Here is a 14,285-nt window from a genome sequence, read left to right as displayed (position 1 = left end):
TAAAGCAGGATTTATGATGCATTGTTCATTTGTAAAACTGCAATTAACATGCATCTATAGTGATAAAAGGTAACACACAGCAGTAGTCTCACTTTTTCCTTATCCATGTTTTGCAGTGAACCCTAACACATAGTCGTAGCTCATGCACACCCCAAACTCATTCTCCCTCTCTCTGTGTTTTTGAGGAAGAATGGTGTGAAGAAGGCCTGATCACATGTAATCAGTTAAGCTGAAAGTTAAAGAAACAAAGCATGTATGGATGATGAATCAACATGGTTTAGGGAAGGAAGGGAGTCTTCTTCTTTCAAAAAGGTTCACCCTGCTCTTTGGTCTTGAATCATGCTCTTAAAATTACTGACTCCAGTCTCTCTCTCTCTCTCTCTCTCTCTCCATAAAACACATTGGAACATAACCGGCGGGTCAACCGCTACTTAGCATTGCTTCCTTTTGGCCAGCTGAAGGGTTTCTAAAGGAGGTTTGGCCTGGGGTGGAGGAGGTGGAGGTGCTGTGGTTTTGGCAGAATAGATGCCAGCTCGCCAGCCAAAAGGCTGTTTTTAATATCCAATTTAATATCTGATATTATCCTGCAGAGCGTGGGAACAGGCCTGTAACCCAGCAAGTGGTTCTCAGCTCCACCGAAACCTATTTCCTGGAAGTTCTGTTTTGCATTTTTTTGGCAGATTAACCCTAACCCTAACCTATGCTATGTTTTTAATATCTTATCTATAGTTTTAGGGATCAAGCTACAACCGTGCCCTCTTCTGGCAATCTTTGGAATCCCTGCCAAACCCATCCTATATAGTACCAAAGAAAATGATATCATTGCTTTTACTACTCTTCTGGCTCGTCGCAGAATACTGCTTGCTTGGAAGTCTCCAGGTCCACCATCTCAGTCTGCCTGGCTTAAGGATGTAATGTTTTTCCTGAGTCTTGAAAAAATCAAATATACACTTAGAGGCTGTAATGACCATTTCACGAGGAAGTGGCAGCCTTTCATTTCCTATTTCCAAGACCTGTCAGTGTTGCCCAATGATTGAGGCGCGTTGGGTTCTGTCCATCTGTCTGATTTATTGCAACCAAATCCATGTATTACAACAATCTGTGAACAAATGTAAAGGCCATGGGTGTGGGTGGGTTTGTGGGTGGGCATATTATGATTCATTATTTTTTCCTTATTTTCAATTTTTTTTAAAATTATTTTTATTTATTATTTATTAGTTGTGTTTCTTCTCATTTTTCACTTTACGTTGTCTGTTTGCTCTACCTTCCTGTCACTTTATGCAGTACTACTGCAAACAGAACACACACACACAAAATATATATATACTTGTTCGCTGATCCCTGTCTCTATATTGTGCACATTCTCTAATAAAGTACATTTTAAAAAATTAAAAAAAGATTGACAATGTGTTGCATTTTTCCTCGAAGCCTTTGATCAGAACAAGGATATCCGGTCCTGGTCATTATTGGAGTCGACAGAGAGAATTACTATCCATTACATGTCAAGCTTTAAAAAGGGCGGTCCACCACTTTGACGCATGAAGTTTCAGTTGCAAAGTCTTCTGTGACTTTGGGGGGATTTCTAAAGTTTGAAAAACAGCTAAACCATGAACACTCAAACCCAAACCAAGCAGTGAGGTTAGGAGAAGAGAACTGCTCTGACTAGAATGACTTCACCTGTTGCTGACAGAGAGGAATGCGGAACAAAAGAAAAAGTTGAAAAAAAGTAAGATTGACGGCAGCAAATAATAAGAAAAGATAAACACACAAAGGATTTAAATTCTTCCAATGTCATAATGACTCAAACTAAACTCTCTGAATATAATATTTATATGCATGTTTTTTGTCATAAAAAGGGGCTTTTATGTTCTCGAATAGTTTGTTTATTGATGCAAATGTGGTTTTGACATGTCAAGCCTGGTGGATGGTCCAAATAGTTAGGATCACAATGGCAACCCAGTTATACATGGAAGATCGCAGGTACACAGTCAAGACTGTATATGAACATAAATAAATCGAGCTTGGAGCATACCTGAAACTTAAATAATCGTCCTGGCTGTCCCCTGCACTGCAGCTGAGCCACGATAGCCACTCACAGTCCATTTGCCCGTGGACTTGGCAGACTATGTGAAGCACTGGAGGAATGTGGAGGCCTCTGAGGCCGACAGTGGGCTTAGACAAACCTGACACACACACACATCTAAAAAAAATACAGTATTCACCTAAGAATCCCAGTGGAAGTTGAGGCTCCACTCTCAGCGAAAAGGAGCACCGGTGTACCTTTTTCTTTCTCCACTCGGTGGCTCAGAAGACACTTTTATATTAATAGCAGGCCCTTACAGTTCACCAACCTTTTCCATGGGGAACATTGTCCTTTTGCCAAAGGCTACAGAGACCAGAAGGTGGACACTGAAAGAACTGTATACAGTATATATATTCATGCAATCCAATGCCTGCAATAATAAATACTACTTTTATGAAGCTTATAATATTCCATTCCTGTTGACACTTTGTCAAAGAGCTTTGATTCAACTCTGGATATGTTTTTCCCTGTAGATTATCTAGAATTACCTAATAAGATGACTTATCACTCTATGTTTTTTTTCGATTTCCTAACTTTGTCTCACCAGGCAGCTGGCTGTTGAAATACTTTTTTTTATCGAGTATAGCAGGTTCAGGTGGTTTTACATTTAAAAAATGTTCAGGGAAACGAAGACCCAGATTTAATATAGAACATATAGAAAATTATTCTCTCTTATCATCAGCAATTTACAATAGAAAAGAACATTATCAATCTCTAAAAATAGGCTCTTCAAATAAGATGGCCTTAGATTTAAGTACTAAAACAATTAACAATGATTAACCAAAATGTCAGTCAAGAAACTAAAGCCATGTCTGCAGTTTACACAGGCCAAGCACTGACCTTTTTGGCGGATAAAACACCAAAAGAAATCATTTGTCTAAAAGAGGCAGAGCTCAATTACAGGACAAGTAAAAAATAAAATGTTTTAGTATTTCTGAAGTCATCTATGTTCTACAGGCCACCTGAAACCTTTGCTATGAATGCCACAGAAGAGAATAACAAACATAAAAGAGGGCGGGTTGAACTCTTGTGCACACAGCACAGCTGGTCAAGTGCAACGGACGGGCCTTAAACATACAGTCGAAACTATGTAAACATGTAGCACTTCTGGATTGCTAGGGCCTAGCCTCAGCCTGGCTTGAAGCTTTACACAGGCATGAAAACGGGTCAGGGGTGAAAAAGGTGAGAAGGATAGGCGCGCGGGGGGGGGGGGGGTGCTGGTGACTTCCACGAACATCGATGTTGGACGTTGTATGATAATCTGTAGGTCCTCCATTCTGACACCAAGTCAGTGATCGGGCCCTATAATACTATAATAATAGTAATATTGTGTATAATATGGTCATTCATGAACCAACTTCCTTTTTTTTTGGCGTGAACAAGTCTTCAAGTCTTGTGCTCTGCTGGAGCCATATGAGTCTGTTCCTTGAGTCTGTTCCTTGAGTCTGTTCCTTGAGTCTGTTCCTTGAGTCTGTTCTGCCTCTACCTGGTTGTCACGATCTTCTATACCATACCTGCCATAAATATCATGATACAATACCATAAAAACAGTATAGCCTACCATAAATAAGACACCGGTATATTTATCTATAATAGTAATAAATAAAATATCTGTAGGCCTATTTTTCAACACTTAACAAATGGCAGTAATATTAGTATTAGCTTACAATATATTAATGAAACTACATGGTTCCATCATAGCATTGATTATACACTATGAAGCCGTTAGTCTCTGACCAGATGATACAAAGTTCATCAGGATGAGCAGCTGTAGAATTACACAACTTTACAGACTGAATTTAAACATTTCACTTCTGGCATCTTTTTTTATTTTTATATTTAAAGCCGAAAATTCCGCCACTTAGTTAGCGCTGCGCAGTGTGCGCAGACAGCTTGACACGGAGCAGCGCGTGCGCTCTGATCAGTGGCGTCCCTAGGCTAAAAAAGCCCCGAATGTTAATTTCAACAACAACAACAAAAGATTTGGCACACAAGTGGTTAACACCTCCAGGTCGCACGTGACGTCATTCACCCAAAGCAGCGGAGTCAGGCTGGCAGCAGGCGCACGTAACAGCAAGCTGCTGTCTGAGAGTGTTTCTATGTCTACACATTTCGCTGCTTCACTCTTCTGGGCTAAGCCCAGCGCCGCCGCTCCCATAACGCGCATCGCTCTGTCGTGATGCGCGCCGACACATCCGCGCACACAGGTGAACACACTCTCACTAGAAAAACTCACTAGCATCCCCCCCCCCCCCCCCACAACGCTCGCCGTGGGTCACTTTCCTATCTAAGCTGCATTGGCTAAGCCCCAGATGTATCCACATCCTAGAGACGCCCCTGGCTCTGATCGCTCTTTTAATGAAGTATCGATTCTAAAAATATGCTAAATCACATCGCTCTTAACGTACGGGTACTTTGTTAGTATCGCTACACCGTGCAGCGTGACAGCAGCAGATGTAGCGGCTAACATTCAAGCTAACCTGAACCCCCAAACGCTGAAGACATCTTGACGCTGATTGGCCGAGACACGTCCCATCAAAGATGTTTTATTGCGAAGAGCACCACTCCACATTTTCTCCGTGTCCCACTCCAATCTCATAAACGCCGGCCGGCCAATTGACCCCCCCCCCCCTACCCCAAACAAAAACTCTTCGGATCTACACGATTCACGTAAGTCACCTATTTTGGTTTCAAAGGTGAGGGATTCTCATGCCTGTTTACAGTAAATATGTCAGAAAATAAGCCTATATTTGGTTTTACAAGTGATCCCATGATATAATTCCTGAAAAGACACAGGGATTCTGAAAAATAGCATTTTGTAAATAGCATTTTTGTCACAGCCAGGCTGGACAAAAAGCCTGGGGCTGCATTGTTTTCCAGAGGTCAGTTAACGTCCTAATTCTTCCCTGTTGCACTGCACCTGCTGAGACATCTGATCTTGAATAATACCATTGAATGCTACAGGAACAAGTATTTCAGCAGGAAGAAGACGTTCATCGACATTGTTATTTAGAAAATGAGACGCACGCTGAGTCTGGGTGCCATTGACCGAGCCACAGCTTCATCCAAACTAAATTCACCTTTTAGCTCCAGGGCCAAATGAAACAACACAACGTTCTCAAACTTCTTCTTGCAAAAAATTGTAACATAATATGCTGAGGTTTCTTAACAAACCACATATGACAATAGCCATTTGCTTCTGCTCCACTTCAACACGTCTTGCCTAATAGTTTCTGTGTCTCACCAAGAATTCATGAGAACCGATGACAGAATAATGACGGAGACCAAGCCAATCCGCCTCAACATCAGCAGACCAGCTGCAGTTTACTAGAGGTCACCAGTAGCACATAGCAGACAGGTGAATGACAAACGGATGGAGGGCGAGGGCACAGCGAGCAGAGAGATAAACTTTCACTCGTGCAACAAACGCATAACTGTGTGTCCAAAAGCATCCGGCAGGTTCCACTGGGACAATCCGCAATGCAGGGACACAAATGGAGAGTACGCATGCAGGTGTTTAGTTCTTACTTCAGCAGGTTCTCAGCTCCAGCCCTCATCCTCATCTGTTTGATGATCTGCTGGTTCAGAGTGGCTCGCTCTTTCTGCAGTTTGCTTCGTCCGGTCTGGGCGAACGGGTTACAACCCTGAGAAAAGGAGATGCAGGAAAAAAACATGTCAGCAAAAGATGATATCTTTTGTTATAAGTGGGGGAAAAAAGAAAAGATTTGCATCAAGGAAAAAAGTGCACGCTGCAGGTTCACAGGTTTGTTCTTAGACATTTCACCCATAAATGAGATATTCTTATTAGTTGAAAGCACTAAATTGCCAGAACATTTATGTCAACATTTTGTACATTTGGCTTTAAGATTTACATTACATTACATTTCATGTCATTTAGCAGACGCTTTTATCCAAAGCGACTTACAACAAGTGCATTCAACCTAGAGTACAAACTAAGAACAACAATAAAACAGAAAGTAACATTTCCTCAACATAGTCGAACTACAAAAGTACCATAATAAGAGCTATTAAAGTGCCACTGAAGTGCAAATCTGTGTTTTAATCCAGATATAGTCGGAAAAGATGTGTTTTCAGTTTCCGGCGACCATTTATTTTCGTTACCTTTCCTTTATTCCCTGAAGTAACAGTGAAAAGGAACCGGAATTGGGTGTGGGAGGAGCTGCACCTCGTTCCACTGCGCTCAGCCCGAGCACATGCTCTCGCTCTGTGTATACACGCGGCCAGTCAGAGGCAGGACTGTGTGTCCTTGTCGCTATCGCAACCACAAGTGTCCCAGCCTCACAAAGTCAACAGGCTGTCACTCATGCCCGTGCAGATAAATGGGCCTTAGACGTTCATACTGACTCACAGCACAACAGAGGTGTGTTCCTGTTCGTCAGATTGCAAAAAAGCATGATGCTCAAAAACCAGTCGGTTCAGTAAAACCTGTTAGTTTACAGTCCTCAACTTGGGTCGCATTTACGTTGCGTTGATTTATAAGTCTGAAGTCAGCAGAATGAGCTTCAGTTTCTACACTCTGAGAAAAAGGAAGAGAGTCAGACGTCCCAGCACTCAAACAACATGTGACAGAGACTCACGTGAGACAAAGCCGAAGAGAAACCTCATCAGTGTCGTGTCATGTTCATTATCGTATTAAACAGCTCGCAGGGATTTGTTTTAATAATTCAAGTTAGTCAGCATAGTTGTGTTTGGTGCCTTTGTATCACTCGTCACATCTTTAACATTTACATCTGAGTCATGTTGCTGATGCGCTCATCCAAAGGAACGTCGTGGAAGGTGAGTAAGCAGTGACGATGTCCGGACCAAATGTACAAACACTGTGCTGACCGGACAGTGTAATGATTAACCGTCTACACAAACGAGCACCTCCTTAATTACACAATGAAGCCGAGTCGAGGGTGTCGGGATCGGGGGGCACGTAGTGAAGGCTATTCTTAGAATGACAGCAGGGCGAGGCCGTGAGCGTTCGACTGGAGAGGGCGTGAAGTTATGGCAATGTGCTGTCACATCAGTCATTACACCTAAACTGCAGCATAGATGTTTGAGTAAAAGAACAAGGGATTGCCTCCTAGTTGATCGTAACCATAGCAGTATGTTTTGTTTTCATTTTTAATATGGAGCACATTAAGAAACGTCAACCCTTGCTGGCATTCCAAAAAGATGACTGATCCTGACGAAGCAACTTGACTCTGGTCAGCTGATCAGTGACCATTACATCATGTCTCATCATCACGAACTGCAGTCCATAAAAATGATAAACTTCTGGTCAGCTTAGAGACGTACTGACTTTTGTGCTTTGGATCGTCTCGGACATTGCTTTGCAGCGCCAACTTGATGACCTCCAGCTTATACGGTATGTCTTAGTTCTTGAAGACAAAAAGACATTCAGCTCAACATTCGATCAAGTGACACATCGAAGTGGGACCTTAGCGCTGGCTATGCTACTGCCGTACCCACTGGACCACTCAGGGAACTGAACCCCCCCCCCTTCTCAGTAGCCAACTTAAACAGTGCAACCTTTTTCTCTGTGCGCACAAAACACTCCAATACAGCAAAACACAAAGACAGTGCCGTCCGTTATCATGACCGTCAAACAGCCAATCGTTGAAAGGAAAGTTTAGTCATTATGTGTCATGGCAGAGTTGGTAAGGTTAACTTAAAATTACAGAATGCCCTCAGTATCTCAATATTCAAGCCTCCTCAAGATGAGATGAACATCAAACTGAATTCAAGCATGTTCCTCAATTGACATTGGATCTCCTCCACTGAGGGGCGGGTCTTTGACGGACCGCTCAAGACAGGGGTGTGCTTCGTTCATTCCAGAGAAGGACATCTTTTTATTCAGTGAAAGACCAGATTCGATCGTCGTTGCTCTTGTTCCAATACAAACCCTGCTGAGGGAATACAAATGTGTCTCCAAGCTGGAGGAGCTTGTCTGGTTTCTCAACCAGGACACATGTTGTCAATTTGCGTCTGTGGTCTGGCCGAAGGACGGCCTCGGGCCAGATGCTACGTCAGTGCGCTCGTTGGCCGAGGAAGAAGAATCGTGCCGATTCTGCTTTTTTGGTCAGCCAGCTTTCCATCCAGCAGCCATCTAGTCGGAGCTCAGCCAACTGCTGAGGTGAAAGAGTGGATAGCTAGGACGACAGTCCTGCACCCCGACAGCTCCCCGGAGCGTCGGTTGGACCCAACGAGGCTTTGGAAATCATTGCACTCTTCTCACCCAAGAGAAGGAGGGTGCACAGAAAAATAGAAGCAAACATTGTCTTGGCTCTACTTACTTACGACCAAAAAGTTTCCAAATCGTGAAACCCTTTAACGTGACATAATGAGAACGCAGAACTCATTGCGTTGTGGTTTCCGATAATGTGCAAGGCTTTCTTATTTTCCCTTCTTTTTTTACTGAGAAGGGTTTCTGCAATGAGTGTGTTCAACACTTGGGAATACAGAGGAGAAAGGAAATGTAGAAAGGGATGGAGAAAGTAGGATGAGACATGCTCTCCAGCGTGTGTTACAGGAATAAAGGAACGTGTTTGTGATTGAGGTATTGGGCTCTACAGTACACAGCCTAAATCCAGACAGCGTTCAGAGGGGGATTCGGGGGGACAGAGACACAAAGGGCCTGTTCAGTTGCCCATCCAAACAAGCTCGTCTATGAAAACACTTTGATGCATGGCAGAACGGGAACTCGGTTAAAAACACATTAGATAATCACTCAACTACTGCCATAAGCTTTTCTCATAGCCTCAAACTAGACAAACTCAAAGCTCTCGACAATGTTACAGTCGCAGCTCCATGAAACCTAAAACTGGTTGGAGGGGTTTCTCTGCCGGTTCCGAAGCAGAATATGTTAATTACTATGTAATGACGGCAGCATACCTATTTACATAATGAAAAGGCGTCAACTTAAACACCGACGGGGAACATATTTCTCTTCTCTGATCTATCAATTCAGTTTACTTAGCACTAGCACTCACCTTTCAATCATTTAGCTGATGCTTTCATCCGGAAGCTGTGAGATGCAGTTAATCGATAAATAAAAGAGGTCAAAGGTCAGGGCTCTAGTGGCCTTACAATGTTCCCTCAAACACAGCAGCCGATTGTTATGATTCCCTAAGGCCAGAAGGTTAAATCTGACCTTAGTTTAGCAGGTTTACTCATCAAAGCTTTGGAAGAATCCTTCTCACACACACACCTGCTAAATGCCAATCGCCATGACACCTCTGACAGCTAGCAGGAAACTGATGCTATCAATTATGGGATGTTTGGTCACTGACCTTACAGTCTCTGCCACTATCAGGCAGCTCTATTCTTGGAACACACACACACACACACACACACACACACACACACACACACACACACACACACACACACACACACACACACACACACACACACACACACACACACACACACACACACACACACACACACACACACACACACACACACACACGAAGCTGACAGTCCTGAGGTTTCTGCTGCTGCTGGTGACACATCAGGAGCTGCAGTATTTGTTGCGTGCTACATTTTGGACCATACGGTTTCTACAAATTAAAAAAGGAACAACTTTTCTCCATGTGGTGATTTATATACACCGTTACATTATTTTATGATTGAATGTGTCTGCGCCAATAGCAACACCTGGTTTATGTGGTCAGTGAACGTCACTCAGGTCATGACACAGCATGAGAAGGACCACTCACATCCTGTGGTCCGACAGCATTTAACGACAGGACACGTTCGTTAACGGCGTGTAAAACAACGTTAAATGAAGCCGTATCCGCTTCGTCAAACGTCTTTTGGAACGCTAGAAATAACCGACAGCCCCTGAAAATACAAAATATGCAACAGCTCCAGCCAAGCCGTAAACATATGTCACCCACAGTAAGCTACCAGCGGGCTAAAGTCATTTACCCACTTTCAACTGTAAAACCCGTAGTCAAGGTAAAGTTACGTGACGTACACGGATATCTAGATATAATATTGTTACCACATCGACAGAAACGAAGACTCACCTTTCTGAAATAAGTGATGTCTCCTCCGCCTTCTTTGATGCCGTTTGGTAAAAGAGTGTCCGCCATCCTGAGGACTCTGAGACTCTCGGAGGGGAAACAATTGAATTAAAAGTGTGTTTAAAAACCAGAGCGCTCCGTTCAACAGGTGTGTATCCTCTCTGCTCCAACTGGGTGTCTGCTCGCGCTCCTCTTCGTCAGCGACTTTTCCAGCAGAAACCACAAACTCCGCCCCAAACCGGGGGGAAAAGAAAAAAGGAAAAAAAGGGGAAGGTCGAGAGGATGGGTGGTGCCTTAAACCAAAAAGAAAAATACCTCACCTATTTCATTCAGGGTAGCTCTACCCATGTGTTGTTCACCTATATACAAATGTCATATAGTCTACACTTTTACATTCATTTGGCACATACTAGTGAGTAAATCACTGTTGTGCTAAAATCGCTTGGTTAATTGTTAAAAAACGGTATTTACATTGTTTTATTGTATTTTTAAATATTGCTACAATGTTGTAAGTTAAAAACAAGAGACACAGAGACAAGTACAGTCCATACTAAGATAATATCCTTATTCTTCCTAATATTAATTATTATAGTTTATCTAAACATGTTTTGTTTTGTAAGGTGTATTTAAATAATGTAGGGCAGAGATGGGATGGGACACTTTTGTATCAACACCAAATTACCTTCAATGACTCACGGACTAAATACAAAGCAATGGAAATAGGATTTATTTTGTTAAATATAGACGGTAATTTCCCCAAAATTATTACATCATAACACTTCAATTGAATATTTTGCAGTCTTAATTTTAAGTGATAAAATGCACAATGCCAATGGTTCACAAATGTATTTGTTTGAAAACATTTGTAAAATTGACAATATTTTCATAAATTACTGAAACGGCACTCTTCAGTGAAGTGTCTTTCCTGTGCAGACCCATAAACTAAACATGCACGTCTCCCACATGTGTGGAGAAAGAAAGGTGCTGACCTAAACAGACAGATCGATACAAACACTATTAAAAAGGTAACACAAAACTGTGCTTTGAGTTGACGGCAGTCCACACACGAACTTTGAAGGAGCAGTGTGTAGGTTTTAGGGACATCTGGTGGTGTGGTTGCAGATTGCAGCCAACTCAATTAAAGGTACGAGGATAATGCCTTGTGTCGTGGTGTGTTTAGCTCATATGTGTCTGAGGTGAAACAAGAGGTGCGACATCTGCTCGTGTTTGGCTGGTTTTGCCAGTTATAAAGCAGGTTAAGAGGTGGCGAACACGGTTAGGAAAGGAGTGTAACAACGACACAGAGTTGAAGCCATAGGAACGAGGGTGCTGCTGCTGCTGCAATGCTTTGTCTGGGAACTTTCTGCATCCAAAGCCAGACAACAGCTAGTAAAAGGAACATTTAGTGTTTTCAATTCCTCGCCTCATTTTTAACGTGTGGCTGAATGGTTTCCTTTCCATTTGTATCCTGAATGTTAAAGCACATTCTGTGGCCTTTTCACTTGGTCAAGTTAAATGTTCACGGTTGTTTTAGAGGTCAAAGAAGACATTTACATTGTAACTGACCATTTTGCTTTTCTGAGGTGTTACGCCTCTCCACAGCACTGAGCTAGCATGATGTCACAACCCTGTGCAAACTGGTCAAGCTGGTTATGTTGGTGACTCAAGAAAGTCAGGTAAGTCCTTCAGTTTCGGTTAGATAGAGAGCAAGTTTGTATCAGTCAGAATTGTTTGTTAGTCAGCACATTAACAGTCAAACCGCACAATGTGTTGCTTTTTCTGTTTTATTACAATTCACACAGACATGCTGGCCTGAGAAATTGTACATGAAGTGACAAAGCAATCCTTGCTATCACTGCCTACCTCTGACATCACTGCAGAGGACTGGACTTTGGTGACACCAAAATATTGGAACATTGAGTTGAATGAGTGCAGGGGGCTTCTTTATCTGTGTTATGAGGATATCCAGCCACTTAAAGAGAGTGCATTTGCTAATTACAATGTGGAGTAGTTCTGATACAACTGGATCAATGTCGATTCAACTTCAGAAACATGAGACTGAGGTCTACAAAAAACAACCAATCGTTATTGTTGTATTAAACAATTTGGACCACTAGGTGGGGGTAGAGGTCAATATGTAAGTATTGACATTGTCCGTTTATTCTTCCATTTTCTTCCTTTTTTTCTTTTTTTTAAACCACTAGAATGACTAGATGATCTCCTTTCCTTATTTAGTTTGTTACATTTTGTTTAACTGATGACCCATTTCCGCTTAGATGTGCCAGTCAGATGGATAATACCAAGAACTGCAAAATCTTGCAAGATTTCACATATTCATCTTTATCGTGGGCATTAGGTGTTTTTTTTTATTATAGAAAAGGAAAAGTATTGAACATATCCACGTATTTGTATGTGTTTAGTAAGAAAAACAAACTTCTTGTAACCTGTTTTCGAGCCTTGTCTCAATGTGTGCCTTCTGTCTGGCCTTGAACCATCACTTGGTCAACAGTTTAATCTCTTGTGCTTGAAATGTACGTTTCCCCTTCAATGTGATCATCACTAAAGTTGCTCACCCACATGACCACGAAAGCCATCCCGATGACATTCCACTTAATGTCATGAAGGCAAGTCAACGCCTGCCCTTACTTCAGCCGCTTATGTAACTTTACCCAGCAGGCCATGCTATAGTAATGGCTGCAAAACCATACTTTCTCTTTTATCATAGAACATGGCTTGGAGGTGAGAAACTGAGCACGCTTTCTGTTTACAACCTATTTCCCAGTATGGGCGGTCCACACACGTCACCCAAGCTATCGCGTGTCTGAGTATCTGTTTCTTCCTGGAAAAAGAAAATCCTGTATGAAAGGATATTTACTTTGCCTGACGGATGAATACTTTAACATAGTTGTTCAAGCAAAAAGACAGAATTAAAAGGTACTGAAAACGGATGGCAATGCTCAGCTACCATCATTCCAAAAATCTAACCGTCATTGCTCAGGGACCCATATTAGTAAAACCATATAGAGGTCCCGGCCCGTGAAAGAGGACGGAGAACTGAGGGTGCTTTGCCTTTCCGCTCAATTCTCTTCTCCCCACAACGAAGCACAAAGCCGATTGTAAGTGGACTGCTTCCCGGCTGCTTTTCAAAAGGCAGAGGGGGCACTGCAGTGAACAACGGGCACCGGCGTTCAACCCCTGGCCCAACAGGAAGTGCTTTGGGGTTGCTACGCAGCTCTGCTCCCCAGCCGCAAGAACTCTGGGTTCCCTGTTAACAAATGATGGGCAGTATAGCAAACCATTTGAGCGGGCACTCCAGAAGCCCTACAGTAAGAATAGATCAAGGGCGCGATGAGAGAGAGCGATAGTTTATCCTTGGCTGAAAAGTGGTGTTCGGTTCATGGCCAGTTCTCCTTCCTTTCCTCTTTTGTTCCCTTTTTCCTCAATCTTCCTTTTTTTGCTTCACTTCACCACTCACTCTCTACCTGTATCTGTCCCTCCCTTCCTCTCTGCTGCCTTTCCTCCCTTGGCAGCCCACCCTTTGCTTCCTTTCCTTCCTTTCCTTTCTTGCAAACACCTGTTACCTTTTCCATCCTTGTTGTAATGATCGTTTCCTCTTTCTCGCCATTGCCGCTTCTTAAACTTGATACATTCTCATGATACATGCTGCAATCCCACACTGTGATGTGGAATTACGAGCTCTTGATTATTATTATACATTTTATATCCTGGAATTACCAATTTGTGCCCTGAAATTAATACTGTGAAGTTATTGTCGAGGAGTAGAGATATCCGCTGCAGTGCAAATTGTATAATAGAACAATGTCAGGGTGAACAACTGGTAATGTAAACCAACAAGTTGGAAACCCATGGCAGTCTCTGTGTTTTTTGCTCCTGTCATATTTATTCTCTGAGGCCTTGATTTTCATTGCAATAAATCCTACACCTCTATGGAAACAACACAACTATGGCTAGAAATAGAGATAACTCAAACATTTATTTTGTGCAGAATAACACAATTACAATGACATACATTCTTTATTTTTTAAATGGTTGAATTTCTTTGATATGTTATTTTACAAAAATGGTCAAATAATGGAATCTATAATACTTTTTACTTAATTTTATGTTTAGTTCATGATTTGGTTACTTGAAACTGTTTATTT

The 14,285-nt window shown here is 42.2% G+C and overlaps 1 protein-coding gene across 1 annotated transcript in view; it reads right to left on the bottom strand.

Annotated features, from left to right (window-relative positions):
* Positions 1–10,295, bottom strand: part of rhpn2 (rhophilin, Rho GTPase binding protein 2) — a 29,800-nt gene extending 19,505 nt beyond the window's left edge. Inside the window, 2 exon segments of the mRNA XM_056412903.1 lie at positions 5,612–5,727; positions 10,126–10,295. Coding sequence (XP_056268878.1) covers positions 5,612–5,727; positions 10,126–10,191 — 182 coding nt within the window. The 5' untranslated portion in view covers positions 10,192–10,295.
* Between the last annotated feature and the right edge of the window lie 3,990 nt (positions 10,296–14,285).

This window comes from Pseudoliparis swirei, chromosome 4, assembly GCF_029220125.1.
Source record: "Pseudoliparis swirei isolate HS2019 ecotype Mariana Trench chromosome 4, NWPU_hadal_v1, whole genome shotgun sequence".
In the NCBI taxonomy this organism is placed as follows: Eukaryota; Metazoa; Chordata; class Actinopteri; order Perciformes; family Liparidae; genus Pseudoliparis; species Pseudoliparis swirei.
The sequence above is the reverse complement of the archived record's forward strand: the minus strand, read 5'-3'. Positions and strand labels throughout refer to the sequence as shown.